This window comes from Pavona decussata, unplaced genomic scaffold, assembly GCF_977016875.1.
Source record: "Pavona decussata unplaced genomic scaffold, jaPavDecu1.1 SCAFFOLD_100, whole genome shotgun sequence".
Taxonomy (NCBI): Eukaryota; Metazoa; Cnidaria; class Anthozoa; order Scleractinia; family Agariciidae; genus Pavona; species Pavona decussata.
The window spans coordinates 3349014-3361790 of NW_028145515.1; the positions used below are offsets into that span (position 1 = coordinate 3349014).

At 37.1% G+C, this 12777-nt stretch overlaps 2 protein-coding genes across 4 annotated transcripts; one reads left to right on the plus strand and one right to left on the minus strand.

The window, feature by feature from the left end:
* Positions 1 to 294: 294 nt before the first annotated feature.
* Positions 295 to 12270, minus strand: LOC146472368 (polyubiquitin-like). Of its 3 annotated transcripts, XM_085119690.1 has the most exons (7): positions 12083 to 12166; positions 11781 to 11913; positions 10635 to 10772; positions 9084 to 9334; positions 7096 to 7983; positions 5960 to 6491; positions 295 to 1818 (listed from the first exon to the last, which is right to left on the minus strand). In XM_085119690.1, exons 4-7 carry the CDS (start codon positions 9238 to 9240, stop codon positions 1341 to 1343), a joined length of 2055 nt encoding a protein of 684 aa, XP_084975816.1. In that variant the 5' UTR covers positions 9241 to 9334; positions 10635 to 10772; positions 11781 to 11913; positions 12083 to 12166; the 3' UTR covers positions 295 to 1340. The 3 variants fall into 3 exon arrangements, with proteins under 3 accessions (XP_084975816.1, XP_084975815.1, XP_084975817.1); XM_085119689.1 differs by lacking the exon at positions 11781 to 11913 and having other exon boundaries at positions 12083 to 12270; XM_085119691.1 differs by lacking the exons at positions 10635 to 10772; positions 11781 to 11913 and having other exon boundaries at positions 12083 to 12270.
* Positions 2176 to 3356, plus strand: LOC146472369 (uncharacterized). The gene is made up of 2 exons (XM_085119837.1): positions 2176 to 2487; positions 2737 to 3356. Exons 1-2 carry the CDS (start codon positions 2235 to 2237, stop codon positions 3111 to 3113), a joined length of 630 nt encoding a protein of 209 aa, XP_084975963.1. The 5' UTR covers positions 2176 to 2234; the 3' UTR covers positions 3114 to 3356.
* Positions 12271 to 12777: the final 507 nt, after the last annotated feature.

The window sequence follows — 12777 nt, forward strand, 5'->3', positions numbered from 1 at the left end:
GGGAATATTGTTGTCTAATTTCCACCGAATTTTAACGGTGTACAAACTCTTATATTACGCTTTGGTGACTTGTGGTAAAAGTACAAGTACCGTCACAATGATCTTGAAAGCTATACAGGGATACATATTAAAAGGTGTAGGTGATGTGGAGACCGCAAAAATCCTTTTGACCGGGGTGTTATGCGCCATTAACGCTCTACAATACAACATCACGGCGGAAACTTATTTACATCAATCACGACTCCACTATCCTATTCTCCACTTTTCGGTAACAACGAGAAGCATGCATCAGTAATGAGGGAATGAATGACACTTTATTTCAACAGGGTGCAGAATTACAGACAAGACTGTAGTCTCTCTTAAGGCCCTATGAAAATAAGTTACAACAACATTACTAAAATACTAGAAACTAAGGTACTATACCATTTCTTCAGTTTTCTCTGACTGTTCTGCTTCCTTCAGCCCTGTAAAAATATCTGGGTTCAAACATAGTTTCGAGTACCTAAGTCCTTATGCTTTGCGAAAAACACTATCACAACTGGTAAATCCCGTTTCCATGACAACCAGCGGATGATAAATTTGTTGATCCTTCACTCCTAGCTTGTTTCAATACGGGTTTTTCCGAATTTCGCGCGGTAAAATTTTGCTATTTTTGTGTAAAGAAAAGAGAAACTCCAAAGCATCTCCTTGTAAAGTCAAAAAAATTCTGTACATACGTTTGGCCAATTTCTGTACTTTTCCTTTCTGTCATTTATTGAAGTTGTCCATGTATAATTCTCCCTAAAATTTTTCGGTTTTTGGAGTATAAATACCAGCTAAATCCTACAATCGAGCCAATTGTCATGAAAATTTACCGTGGAAAACTCGTTAAAATAGCCTTACTTTTCAGGCTAAAACTTGCCTTTTTTCCGCACGCCAGCATAATGAAAACTCACGTATCTGTTAGAAAACTGCGCGCACTCGCGCCATTTTAGTACCCAGTCGACGCGCGCCAAATAACTGTACGGAGTCACTTTAACCACAAAAATCCTAAAGTATTAAATACTGCAATACTAAAGTACTAGAATACTGAGATATGAAAATATCAAGTTAATTAAAAAGCTTAAAGAGTCTGTCAATTTTAAAGCTGTCAGGCGTGAGTTTACACATGATTAAATGGAAGCGCAAGCGCCGGGTACGCGGGTAATCAGGGACGGACTTTACACTCCGTTAGGTTGTATGCATGTTCCACAAAGATGTACGAAAAATCTATGGTAATAATTGAAGTGTTTTTGTAAAGGTGTTTACTTTCTTTGCTCTCCGATCTACATTTTCCTCGGGAACGTGTGTGTTTGTCCTTTTCACATTAATCTGCAGCTTCCCCAAAATCCGTGCAGGCCTAAAACAAGGGTTGAGTTGCTGCAAATTTTGTTGTCAGCAATAGTGCTTTCACCATCCAATATTTTGCCATCATACAAAATATATATTCCTGCGGGCGAGGCCGTTTCTCTGTGTCCTATTTTTTCCAGGACATTTTTGATAGTGTCCCTTGGTTTGACTTCTAATGGGATTCTCTCTCCTTTCAATGTCCTGACAAATAAGTTTATGTACACGGGAACCAGCTTAAGTTGTGATCCGTTCTGAATTCCGCACTCACTCAAGGTGTGGTTATCTTCCAGTTTCTTGCCTTTGAACATGAGAAGATATTCATCGGGCGAAATCTTAATCTGTTTCTTGATAGTTTTGATACTATCGTTTGAATTTAGTTTCAAGGTGACTACTGTTCCAGTCAGCGTCTCCACTAGTATCGTCAAACTATTTCGTACCTTGGTAGTTGTTCTGACTGTGGAAGCAAGGCCGGCAAAGTGAGTTAAAATTTACTGTTTCCATGATTAACTGATCAGTGGGCACTTTGCAGCTTACGGTCACATGGTACAAAATCCACCATGCTGGAAAGCAAGCTACGCACTGGAACATCCAAAACAAAGCGACTTCATCCAGTCAAATTTGACTTTTTTTGTTTTGCAAGTCCCAGTGCGTAGCTTGCGTTCCGGCATGGTGGATTTTGTACACATGTGACCGTTAGCTGCAAAGAATCCAGTGATACCCAGTTGAGACGCCGCACTTTTCGTTTACTCAATTTTATAAAATAACTAACATACTACGCGCGTTCTGATTGGTCAATAGAGTTGCCAAACCTATGTACTATTGTACCGGTAAACTCTCGCTGCTCTCCCGCTGGAGATTTCTCGATAATGGCCGACGAGCGCGACGAAAACTTTCCGAACTTCGACATATTGTCAGGCTTTGATGTGCTTTTGCCGCACAATAAAAATTCGGAGCCAAATTCTAAAAAGGAGAGCTTAAATACTGAGGCAGAAGAAGAAAGGTCGAGCAAAAAGAGAAGATTTGCCGATGTGGAAAACGAAGAACTTGACTCGATCGTCGAAAATGCACAAGCCAAAAAAACCAAGCAGGCAACACAGTGGGCAGTTTCCGTATTCACAGGTTGGTTTTAATTACATGAATAATCTTTTAGCCTGGCTTTTCACTGAAACTGTTATTTTATAAAATAAACGGCTCAAACAGTATTGATAAACAGTACAAAATTTGTAATTTATTGAAGGTTATGCCAAAGTCAAGTTGTTTGCAAATAACTTGAAGCGTTTAAAACAATATAAAACCGACTTCAACCCGAGTACAAGGTATTTGATATTAACTGCTCAAATCACAATTCCTCTTTCTCTGTTCACCTAGAGTGGAGTAAACAAAAGGTTATTGGCGTAAGTCTGGCGGAAATGGCGGTCGAAGAGCTGGACAGGAATCTGAGGCAATTCTACGCCGAGGCAAGAAATAAAGAAGGCGAAAATTACAGCCGTGCGACTCTTCTGTCAATAAGAAATGGCATTGAGAGATATCTAAACACACCACCACACAGTTTAGGAATAAGGTTCACTCACGACCCACGTTTTGTCCTCTCAAACCAAATGCTTGACGCCAAAATTAAACTGCTTAAGCAAGATGGCATGCAAAACACCATGCACAAACCAGCAATAGAAAAAGAAGACCTGGCCAAGCTCAAAACAAGTGAAGTTTTTTCACTCACCAAGCCGCTGTCCGCTTTTCATCAGTAACTGCTATCTGCTGATAAAAAGCATTCTTTCGCCAAGGCATTAACCTTTTTTAGCCACATTTTTGTGAGAGTTAGACAGTAATTTAACTTAAAAAACACTTTCATTCATTCGCTCAAACTGCGATGCGTCCTTCGGCGATTCAACAGGTTTATGCTCAAAATAGATCCCGATTTGTGATTGGTTCTCCCGCCTTACTGATGAATTTGAAGAGAATAAACAACTTGATCAAGTTACAAAATAAAAAGCGCCTATTTCTAAGGTCTTCTAAGTGTTTTTGTCTAAGTAGTTATTTCATAAAAGCAATAGACCGCACTTTCCAGAAGTTTACCAGCGTAATAAAACCACTTGGGATGTTGGGAGTACACTCGAAAAGCTTGTAAATCACTCGCCTGCGGCTCGTGATTTACAAGCTTTCTCGTGTTCTCCCAACATCCCGCGTGGTTTTATTACGCTGGTAAACTTCTGGAAAGTGCGGTCTATTGCTTAACAAGGTACCAAGTTCGGCTCATGATAGTTCGGCGTTATACCTGACGCGATTTTTAAAAGGAATCTGGATAAGTTTTTATGTGACTTATTTTAAGTTAGTTTGCATATTTTTATCGTAGACCCTAATTTTTATTGTTACCTATTTTATATCTTATTCTAGGGGATTTTTTATATTAATTGTTTTTTTTAAAGCACCCCCTGAAAACCAACTTTTAGTGATGGTGGCCTCCTCTTGAAGGATGCATATTATTATTATTATTATTATTATTATTATTATTATTATTATTATTATTATTATTATTATTACTATTATTATTATTACTATTATTATTATTATTATTATTATTATTATTATTATCATTATTATTATTATGAGAACGAATTTCTTAGCGGTTTTTTTCCTTTCTTTTCTTAATTTTCGTAATTTTAGTTGTTTTTAATGACCGATATAATCCGCTTATATTTTGAACAAGAGTTGTTTTTTCGTCATTAAGGACCGTATTTTAACTTCCGAACATATTTTTAGTGATGATGTGATCATACGATTTTTTATTACGAATGGGAATACTATTGTAACTTGATGAGATTTGTTTTTTTTTCCTTTTTCTTAAAAAAAATGTGCTTGAAAATAGTCTCTTTTTTTAATCAACAAGAATTGTAAATAGGTTTAAATAGCTCCGTTTCCTACTTTTAACTTGTAAATAACAATTTCCTTGAAATATTTTGATAAAGTTACTATCATTATTTAAATAAAATTATTATTATTATTATTATTATTATTATCATTATTATTATTATTATGAGAACGAATTTCTTAGGGTTTTTTCCCTTTCTTTTCTTCATTTTCGTAATTTTAGTTGTTTTTTATGACCGATATAATCCGCTTATACAGTGGAACCGCGTTAATACGACCACCTTCGGGTCGTGAAAATGTGATCGTAATAACGGGGTGGTGGGATCAACAAGGTTGTAAAACTAAGGAAATGACTGGACTTTCAATTCGTTCGAGGCACAAAAAAGTGGTCGTAATAACGAGGTGGTCGTAAAGCGGGGTTCTACTGTATTTTAAATAAGAGTTGTTTTTTCGTCATTAAGGACCGTATTTTAACTTCCGAACATATTTTTAGTGATGATGTGATCATATGAGTTTTTGTTACGAATGAGAATACTATTGTAACTTGATGAGATTTGTTTTTTTTTTTCTTTTTCTTCAAAAAAAATTGTGCTTGAAAATAGTCTCTTATTTTAATCGACAAGAATTGTAAATAGGTTTTAATAGCTCTGTTTTCTACTTTTAACTTGTAAATAACAATTTCCTTGGAATATTCTAATAAAGTTACTATTATTATTTTTTAAAAAAATATTATTATTATTATTATTATTATCATCGTCATTATTATTATTATTATTATTATTATTATTATTATTATTATTATTATTATTATTATTATTATTATTATTATTATTATTATTATTATTATTATGGAAATGCTTCGCATGGTGTGTAATGGCGTTGAAACTGAACCAGTTTTGCAAGACATCACAGGAGAAGAGCTCAATAGGGGAGCCAACACCGCTCCTGATGCGCGGCTCGATATTGTGGCAAGGGGGTTCTGGGAGAGACAGAAGTCGGCTTTCTTTGATTTTAGAATTTGCCACCCAAATGCTGACTCCTACTGGGATATGGATCTTAACCAGATTGACAGGCAACATGAAACGGAAACGAAGCGCCAGTATTCCAGCCAAATTTTAGAAGTGGAGCAAGCCACATTCACGCCATTAGTTTTTAGCACGACAGGTGGAATCGCGATGGAATGCAAGCGATACCATAGTAGGCTTGCTGAGTTAGTTGCTACAAAAAGGGCGAAAGCTATGCGACTACTATGTCATGGATCAAGGCAAGGGTGTCCTTCGCGTTGCTGAGATCAGCATTACTATGCTTGAGAGGTTCGCGAGCTACAAGGAGGATCCATCTTGAAGTGACGGACATTGACTTTGACATCGAGAAAGGAAATGCAAATATTCGTTAAAAACATTGAGGACATAATTTTATTTCTTAGTTTTTTTAATTTTTCTTGGTAGCCTTCCATTTGTTGTTGGTTTTTATTTTTCTTGAAGATTTTTAATTTTGTATATATTATTGATCGATCAACGTCTTCGAAAAGTTTTCGTATGGATATTCTTAGCATGAACTGCAGAATTATGAAGCGTTTTTCTTTTTTTCTGATATCGATATTTTTATCACCTTTCGGTGTTTGTTGTTTGTTTTTCAACTAATAAAGTATTATGATTATGATTATGATTGTTATTATTGGAGCGGCTCGTCACAGAAATTCAAAATAAACCCATGTATATGGTACCTCCTACCATACCCACCTGGATGTTTCAAAAGTTTCAAAAAGTACTGTCGACAAGCTCTGTATTCCTTCTCCACAATGGTTGTCGTGAGTTTCACCCCGATTAGGCCAAGTTCCTTAAGAATGTCCTCTGTGACCAGATACTCTTGTGCCACTTGATTTAGATGACCCGAACAACAGTCTAGCCACAGTTCCTCAAGAATCCGAAGAGAGTTACACTCCACAGTAATTACTAAGCTCCCCTGCTGAGCATCGACAAACAACACTTTGCGCACCTCTTTGAGATACCGAAGATAACCATTCAGCTCTTCTGGTTTTCTTGGATCAACTGTCTCAAAGTACTTTAAAGCAATGACATTAAGGACATCTTGTGCCGAGGGAAACCTTCCATTTACGCCATTTTCTCCCCCACTACCAGTTGAAGTTATTACATGCGGCTGACGTGAAGTGTGAGGTACTGCTGCCGCTCCCCGCTCCGCTGTTTGGCATTCCTGTGGAGTAATGGCCTCACAATCTATCCGAAGTGGAAGACGAGCTGTTGAAAACAAAACGGGAATGAGAAATGGACGTAACAGTGAAAAATTAATTCAAACATATTTTGTAGGAACGCCTTTCATTTTGTCTCTTGACAAATGTTGCTCAACCCGGGCCACACTGGTAGGAAGCGAGTGTTCTAACCGCTTCGCCATTCGTCTACTATTTTAAGATCTCGAAGTGTTCACACTAGCTATTTGAGAGTACTTAATCGAAGTTCCAAAGCTCCCAGCCAGGTATAGTAGGATTTGGACAGAGACTGAAAATAAACCAGGTTAAGATTGTGTTTGTCGTTCGTGTCGCGCAATTTGACTATCTTGACATTTTAGCTCGAACATGACCTCGGAAACATTTCTTTTGTATGGATCACGATCATGCCCTTTAACGCAGAACTGCTTAAATTGCGTTCACTAGGCTTAGTTCAATTGCACATTTTAACCTGAAGCTTCTCAAATAATTGGATGTAAAATATTATTTCGAAAACACTCTACTGAAAAAGCTTAGGTGACAGTGAAAAGATCCAACTTGTACGAAAAAATAGAAACAGAAGGGTTTCTGTTTACGGTAGGCTTGATCGTTGTATTAATAGTGTATAATTCACTTACCTCTCACGTCAATCTCATGCAGCGTTGATCCTGGCAGAATATTATAATAAGAAAGGGTTACATCATCATCCAGTAACACGCCCTCAGATGCAAGTGCAGGTATTTTTCTATCCTTAATGCTTTCTCTAACCATTCTGATTGTGTTACTATGTTTGAAGTCTACAGGGATCTTCCCACCGGTCAATGTCTTGACAAATATCCACAAAGTAGCTACCAAGTAAAGGGTGCAGCCATTCTCGATTTCGTAGTCAAATAAAGTTCGATCATCTTCCAATTTCCTTGCCCTAAAATGTAACCGTTGTTGTTTAAGAGGGATGCCCTCTTTTTCTTCAATTTTTGTCTTCACGTTCTTAACAGAATCATATGATTCCACTACCAATCTGATTATCTTTCCTGTAAGCATCTTTACAAAAATGCAATCAAGACATCTTAGGAATAGGAATGAGTTAATCGGGATATTATAGTCTTTCAAAGTGTGTTCATTTTTCAGTTCCATCCCAGAAAAATCGAGAGTTTGTTGTTCTGAAGGGATACCTTCCTGGTCTTGAATTTTCTTCTTTACGTACTCAATAGAATCACCTTGTTCCGCTGTTACAAAGAATGTTCTCTCATGTGTCCTTATGCCAATTTTCCTACGCGAATGTCTATCACTACTTCTTACAACCAGGTTTAGTGTGCATCCTTTTTGAATGTGGTAGTCTAGTAAGGTGCGTTCGTCTTTTAGAAGCATGCCTGCAAACACGAGACGCTGGTCTTCCGGTGGAATTTCTTCAATGTTTTGAATTTGTGCTTTTACCTTCCCAATGGAGTCACTTTGATGGACTGCTAACATGAATTCTTTTCCAGTCGTAGTCTTTACGTTGATTTGCATCTCACCAGGAGGAATCACTACGTGAAATAACAAATAAAGGTATAACGATTCAGTATACATCACCTGTGCGGAGAGATTTAGCCCACAGTAATTGGCGCTGGCTGTTGTGGTCACCTTGCCTTAACCCAGTATTTGTTTATCTTCTGTTTCACGTTGTTATGTTCTGTTTATAGTTCTAATATTTAAGGCGAAGTCTAGTAAAATAAATGAATAAATAAATAAATAAATAAATAAATAAATAAATAAATAAATAAATAAACCCCTTCAGGCGGCTGGTATATCGGATGAAAATGCCCACGGCTAAAAGATTGTCCGAAAAATGACAGTTGGCCGAGAAACGAAGCTTTGAGGAAAAATGTGAAATTTTGAGGAGAATCTTTTGGCCGATGGCAATATATAGAGGACATTACAATCAACCGTGGAAAAAACGGGAAATGACGTCATCAATTTCCTTACTAGTGAGGACATGGAAAATACGCCACTCGGGTCCTGGATGTAGTTTCGTATAAATTTTACGAGTGTTGTATTTTCCAGTAAAAACACTACTGTCTATATAATGGAAGATATTACACGGCGGCGCGAAGATATGAATTTTATTTTTGAGTGGTAAAGACAATATTTTACGAATAGCGAGCGCAGCGAGAGAGAAAAATATTGTTTTTAACACGAGAAAATAAAATTCATTTCTTCTTGTCACCGTTTAATATTTTTTTTATTATATAGACAAACAGACAGATCTATCGTTCACCAACCGTTTCCACAAACAACCGTAAAAAAGCAGGAAATGACGTCATTAATATCTTCACTAGTGAAGATATGGAAAATACGCAAGTATCTCTCAAAGTTTGATCACCTAGGACAATTCCCCACTTGCCCTGAGGTTAAAATGTCTTTATTTCAGGCTAACTACAATCCATCCCAGTGAGATTCACCTTTTAGGTATCTTTCTCATTAAAATTATGATAGTTTTACATTGGGTCGCTTTTTAATGGCTGTCAGTTAGCTTTCAGAAGAAGCAGTCAAACCTCTCCTGAATGTATTTTGACTGGCAAATCTTAAAAATTAACGTAAGAAATGAAGTATTAAATGATTAAATAGTATCCTCAGTGAAGCCTACCTTCTGCTGACTGAGAGTCAGCACCTTGGGAGCTAAGTTCCAGTCCCTGATTAATGTTGACATTTGGAGAGGCACTAGTTTCCTGACTGTGAGAGTCTGGCACGTTTGGTCCAGCCCAAGGAGAAAACCAACGATCAAAGGTACGGAATATATCCATGTTTGGTTCAAAACTCACATCATAGAATAGTTAGGTTCCCTTATTGCCCCTGCTGCCTTTGAGCTTGCCCATCAAGTATGTTAGTAGAAATAGCCTACAATGGGCAAACATTCATGAGCAGAAGTGGGACAATAGGCTATATGCAGTCTGTTTGTTAGTGTACTGAGTTTGGAGAGGGAGAGGTTTTCTGCTTAAATTGGAATAGTCTTTGTGCAAGCTGCATTAATACTTTAACATCTAAAATAATATCAAAGAACAAATTCTCCTACTTGTCCCCATACTTTTCTAACAAAAGTAAGGGGGAAGGTTTTTAAAATATCCTAACCTTAACTCTCATGACCTCAGGGGTTGAATAGCCATTGACAATACAAGGAGAAATTTGATGCTGATCACTGCTAGAGCTTACTTAAAGGGTTTAACATGATTTCCAAACACCAAGGTAGGAAACATTGGAGGCACTGCAAAGTTTTTGTTTTTTGGTTTAAAAATTTTCAAACCAGTTTAATTTTTATTTTCCTTTGTGCAGTATTTATTACCATAATCTGAGACAAAGGGAAATAAAAATAAAAAAATCAAGATAACAACAACTCAGTATTATCAACACCGCTGTCATGATCTCAATTTTGATTCATGGCTACAAGGATGTTGCTCATTCCTATATGCATGTAAATGTGACATCATTTTGCAGATAACAGAATTAATACCACAAAATGAATGATTCAGCAAAAAAATTAAGTTCATGTTTTGATTAACTATAAAAATCAGCCTTTTGAAAGTTAATTAAACCTTACTGAAAAACGCTTAGTGAGCAAAAGGTTTTGAAAATAAAGTTGTTTACAAGTTGACATGTTTTTATAGGTATTGACTTCATTGTATGCTGATGCACTCTAGTGTTTGTAGAGCACTGGTGAGGGATGTACATAATAAAACAATTATTGCATTTAGTTGTCACACGATACTGAGAATTATCAAGGACTTGGGTTGTGTTAGCCATCTCAGCCTTTGGCCTCGTCAGATAGCAATTAGGCCATGACCTTGATGACTCACTACCGATGCTCACCCTCATCCAATAATTGTTAATTATCACGTCTAATATAAAATACTAAACTATTCAAGAGTGCTTTCCAAAATTTGTTTTTTCAAGACCCCCCTAATTTTTCCTCCAGCCTCCCCCCCCCCATCCCCCACAACCTCCAACTAATGAATGGTCCCTAATGTGCCCACAACTATCCCAAGCTCTACAATTTGTGTTCACCTTTGAAATGTAAACATGTCGATATAACCATCGCATATAGCAAAATTCATACAAGTAAGGGTTTGTTTGGGGGTAAAAGTATACTACATGTATTTAAAGGCACAATATAAGGAACAATTTTCCAACAAAAATTTCTCACCTGAACTTCTTTGTAGTTCTTTTTGTGTCCTGTGTGGCTTTTGGGTCAGACGATTTGGTGGAGTTTCAGTTCCAAGGGCTAATCGACCTGTTCTACACACAGCAGAACCCCATTATATATGACGATCTTTAAGTGAACCTGCAAATGTGGTTGTGTTATAACCGGGTAGTCAGATTATTGCCTTCAAATAGGATACTTTTCCCCCATACAAACCCTTATGTACTGTAATTTTGCTATTATGCAATGGTTACAATGATGCTCCACAGGCAGCCCAAGCTTGCATCACTAGGGAGCGTGTAATAATAATTGATTTTGAAAGTTTCTTTGAAATTACTGTCAGATCCCTTCATAAGACAGAGTCTTATGAAGGGAATAACAGTAATTTTAAAGAATGCCTGAAATGGTAAAATAACCCCCAAATGCACAAGAATGCACCAGAGGCGAGTTTTGTTCATTTTATTGAATGAAAGTTAAAATTGAGCATTATTTAAGGTTTGGAATCAACAATATTTTACTCTCCATACAGTCTTATAACACATTTAAATTCTCAACGGCTCCCTGTCACCCAATACCGCTTGCACGCAAAGGTCAGTCGTCCCACTAGCAATATAAATTATTACACGCTTTCTAGTGATGCGAGCTTGAGCTGCCTGTGGGACTGCTCAAATTATGTGATGCTGGTGTTTTAATATCACAAAGGTCAAAACAAATCCGCAAGGCCCAGAGGAATTCTATTCAGTCGTACATAACACATCTCCCCTTGTTAATATTTCTAAAAGATCTTAACTTTGTTCAGGAAATGTTGCCAAAATAAAATTCTTCTGGACTGTATAAGTGTTCCATATCCTTCCACAGGTGTATATCCCTTGTTTTCGTCTCGTTCATCCAAACTATGGGTGCAATAATCGTTGACTGAAGGGCAACAAATTTTCTTCAGAAATCAAAATGAGCTTTAGTCAGGTACCTTGCACAGTCTATTGTGCAAATACTATTTAAACATAGATACCTGCAGTCTATGAACGAGACAAGATCGAGGGACATAGTGTTACAAATTAAAAGGATTTTTATTTGGTAATCTTTATTGTACAAATCAGGTAAAGATGTTTTGGAGTTAACAAGGTGAAATCGAATAGAATTCCTCTGTACCTTGTGCAAATCGTAGAGCTTGGACTGCCTGTGACATCAGCCTCGTTCTTCAAAAGTTTCCGGTCGAAACATGTATAAAAGAACTAGAGGTACGTCCACGGGAAGAAGCCGGACTGGCCTGAACCTACATGTACTGTACGAACAACTCGGTTAAAGAAGTTGCAATGCTTTTGAACAACGTAGAAGTAACAGTATTCAATGATTACAACTGATGTATAAGGTTATAAATGAGATTCAATTTCAACCGATCGTGGCCTTGGGTTCGACTGCTAAGCCCAAATTGATGGAGAATAAATAGTTACCTTTATCTGTAAATCAGCCCCTAGCTCCCCTGATCATTTTCCTTGAAAGAAGTAAACAAATTTCAAACACACAAAGCTGTAAACGGAAGTGAATCGACTAAGCTGTTACTCTGTTTGGGTTGGAATTTTGTGGTGATTCATGGGAAGCGATCTTCGCGCGCGTGACCTGTCACGCACTTCTTGTGGATGGGAGTTTGAATGGGAATAAGACGAATTCACATTTTATCTCCAGTAAAACGAACTAAAGAAGGCATAGTCTAAAATCATTCGCATTGCTTATTTCCTTTTGATATCGACACCTTTGGACAAATTGGAAATCTAGTTTTCTTTCCTTATTTTTCAGGCCCTAGCGTAGGTCCACGCAAGGATATTCAGCCGTTATTATACTCTGATCACCACGTGAAACGAGTGTATGAAACGTTTTGAAATTAACCCTAAACTCAAGGTCAACACAAGGGTTTTCAGCCGTAATTATAGGTTATAAACTATAAAGCTACAAATTTCAAAATCAGTTTCCGAGAAAAAAACTTTGTGTGGGCGTTTCGCTTAATGATGATGATGACGATGACGATGATGATGATAATGATGATGATAATGATGATGATGATGATGATGATGATCATGAGAATGATGATGATGATGATGACGATGACGATGATGATGATGATGATGATGATAATGATAATGATGATGAT

Bases quoted from the DNA above. Each gene is read 5' to 3' on its own strand.
- LOC146472369 (XM_085119837.1), top strand. From the start codon at position 2,235: ATGGCCGACGAGCGCGACGAAAACTTTCCGAACTTCGACATATTGTCA. The intron at 2,488-2,736 runs GTTGGTTTTAAT...CTGTTCACCTAG, and splicing joins GGCAGTTTCCGTATTCACAG to AGTGGAGTAAACAAAAGGTT.
- LOC146472368 (XM_085119691.1), bottom strand. From the start codon at position 9,240: ATGGATATATTCCGTACCTTTGATCGTTGGTTTTCTCCTTGGGCTGGA. The intron at 7,984-9,083 runs GTAGGCTTCACT...TATTTCACGTAG, and splicing joins TGACTCTCAGTCAGCAGAAG to TGATTCCTCCTGGTGAGATG. The intron at 1,819-5,959 runs GTACCATATACA...TTCCACAGTCAG, and splicing joins CCAGGTGGGTATGGTAGGAG to AACAACTACCAAGGTACGAA.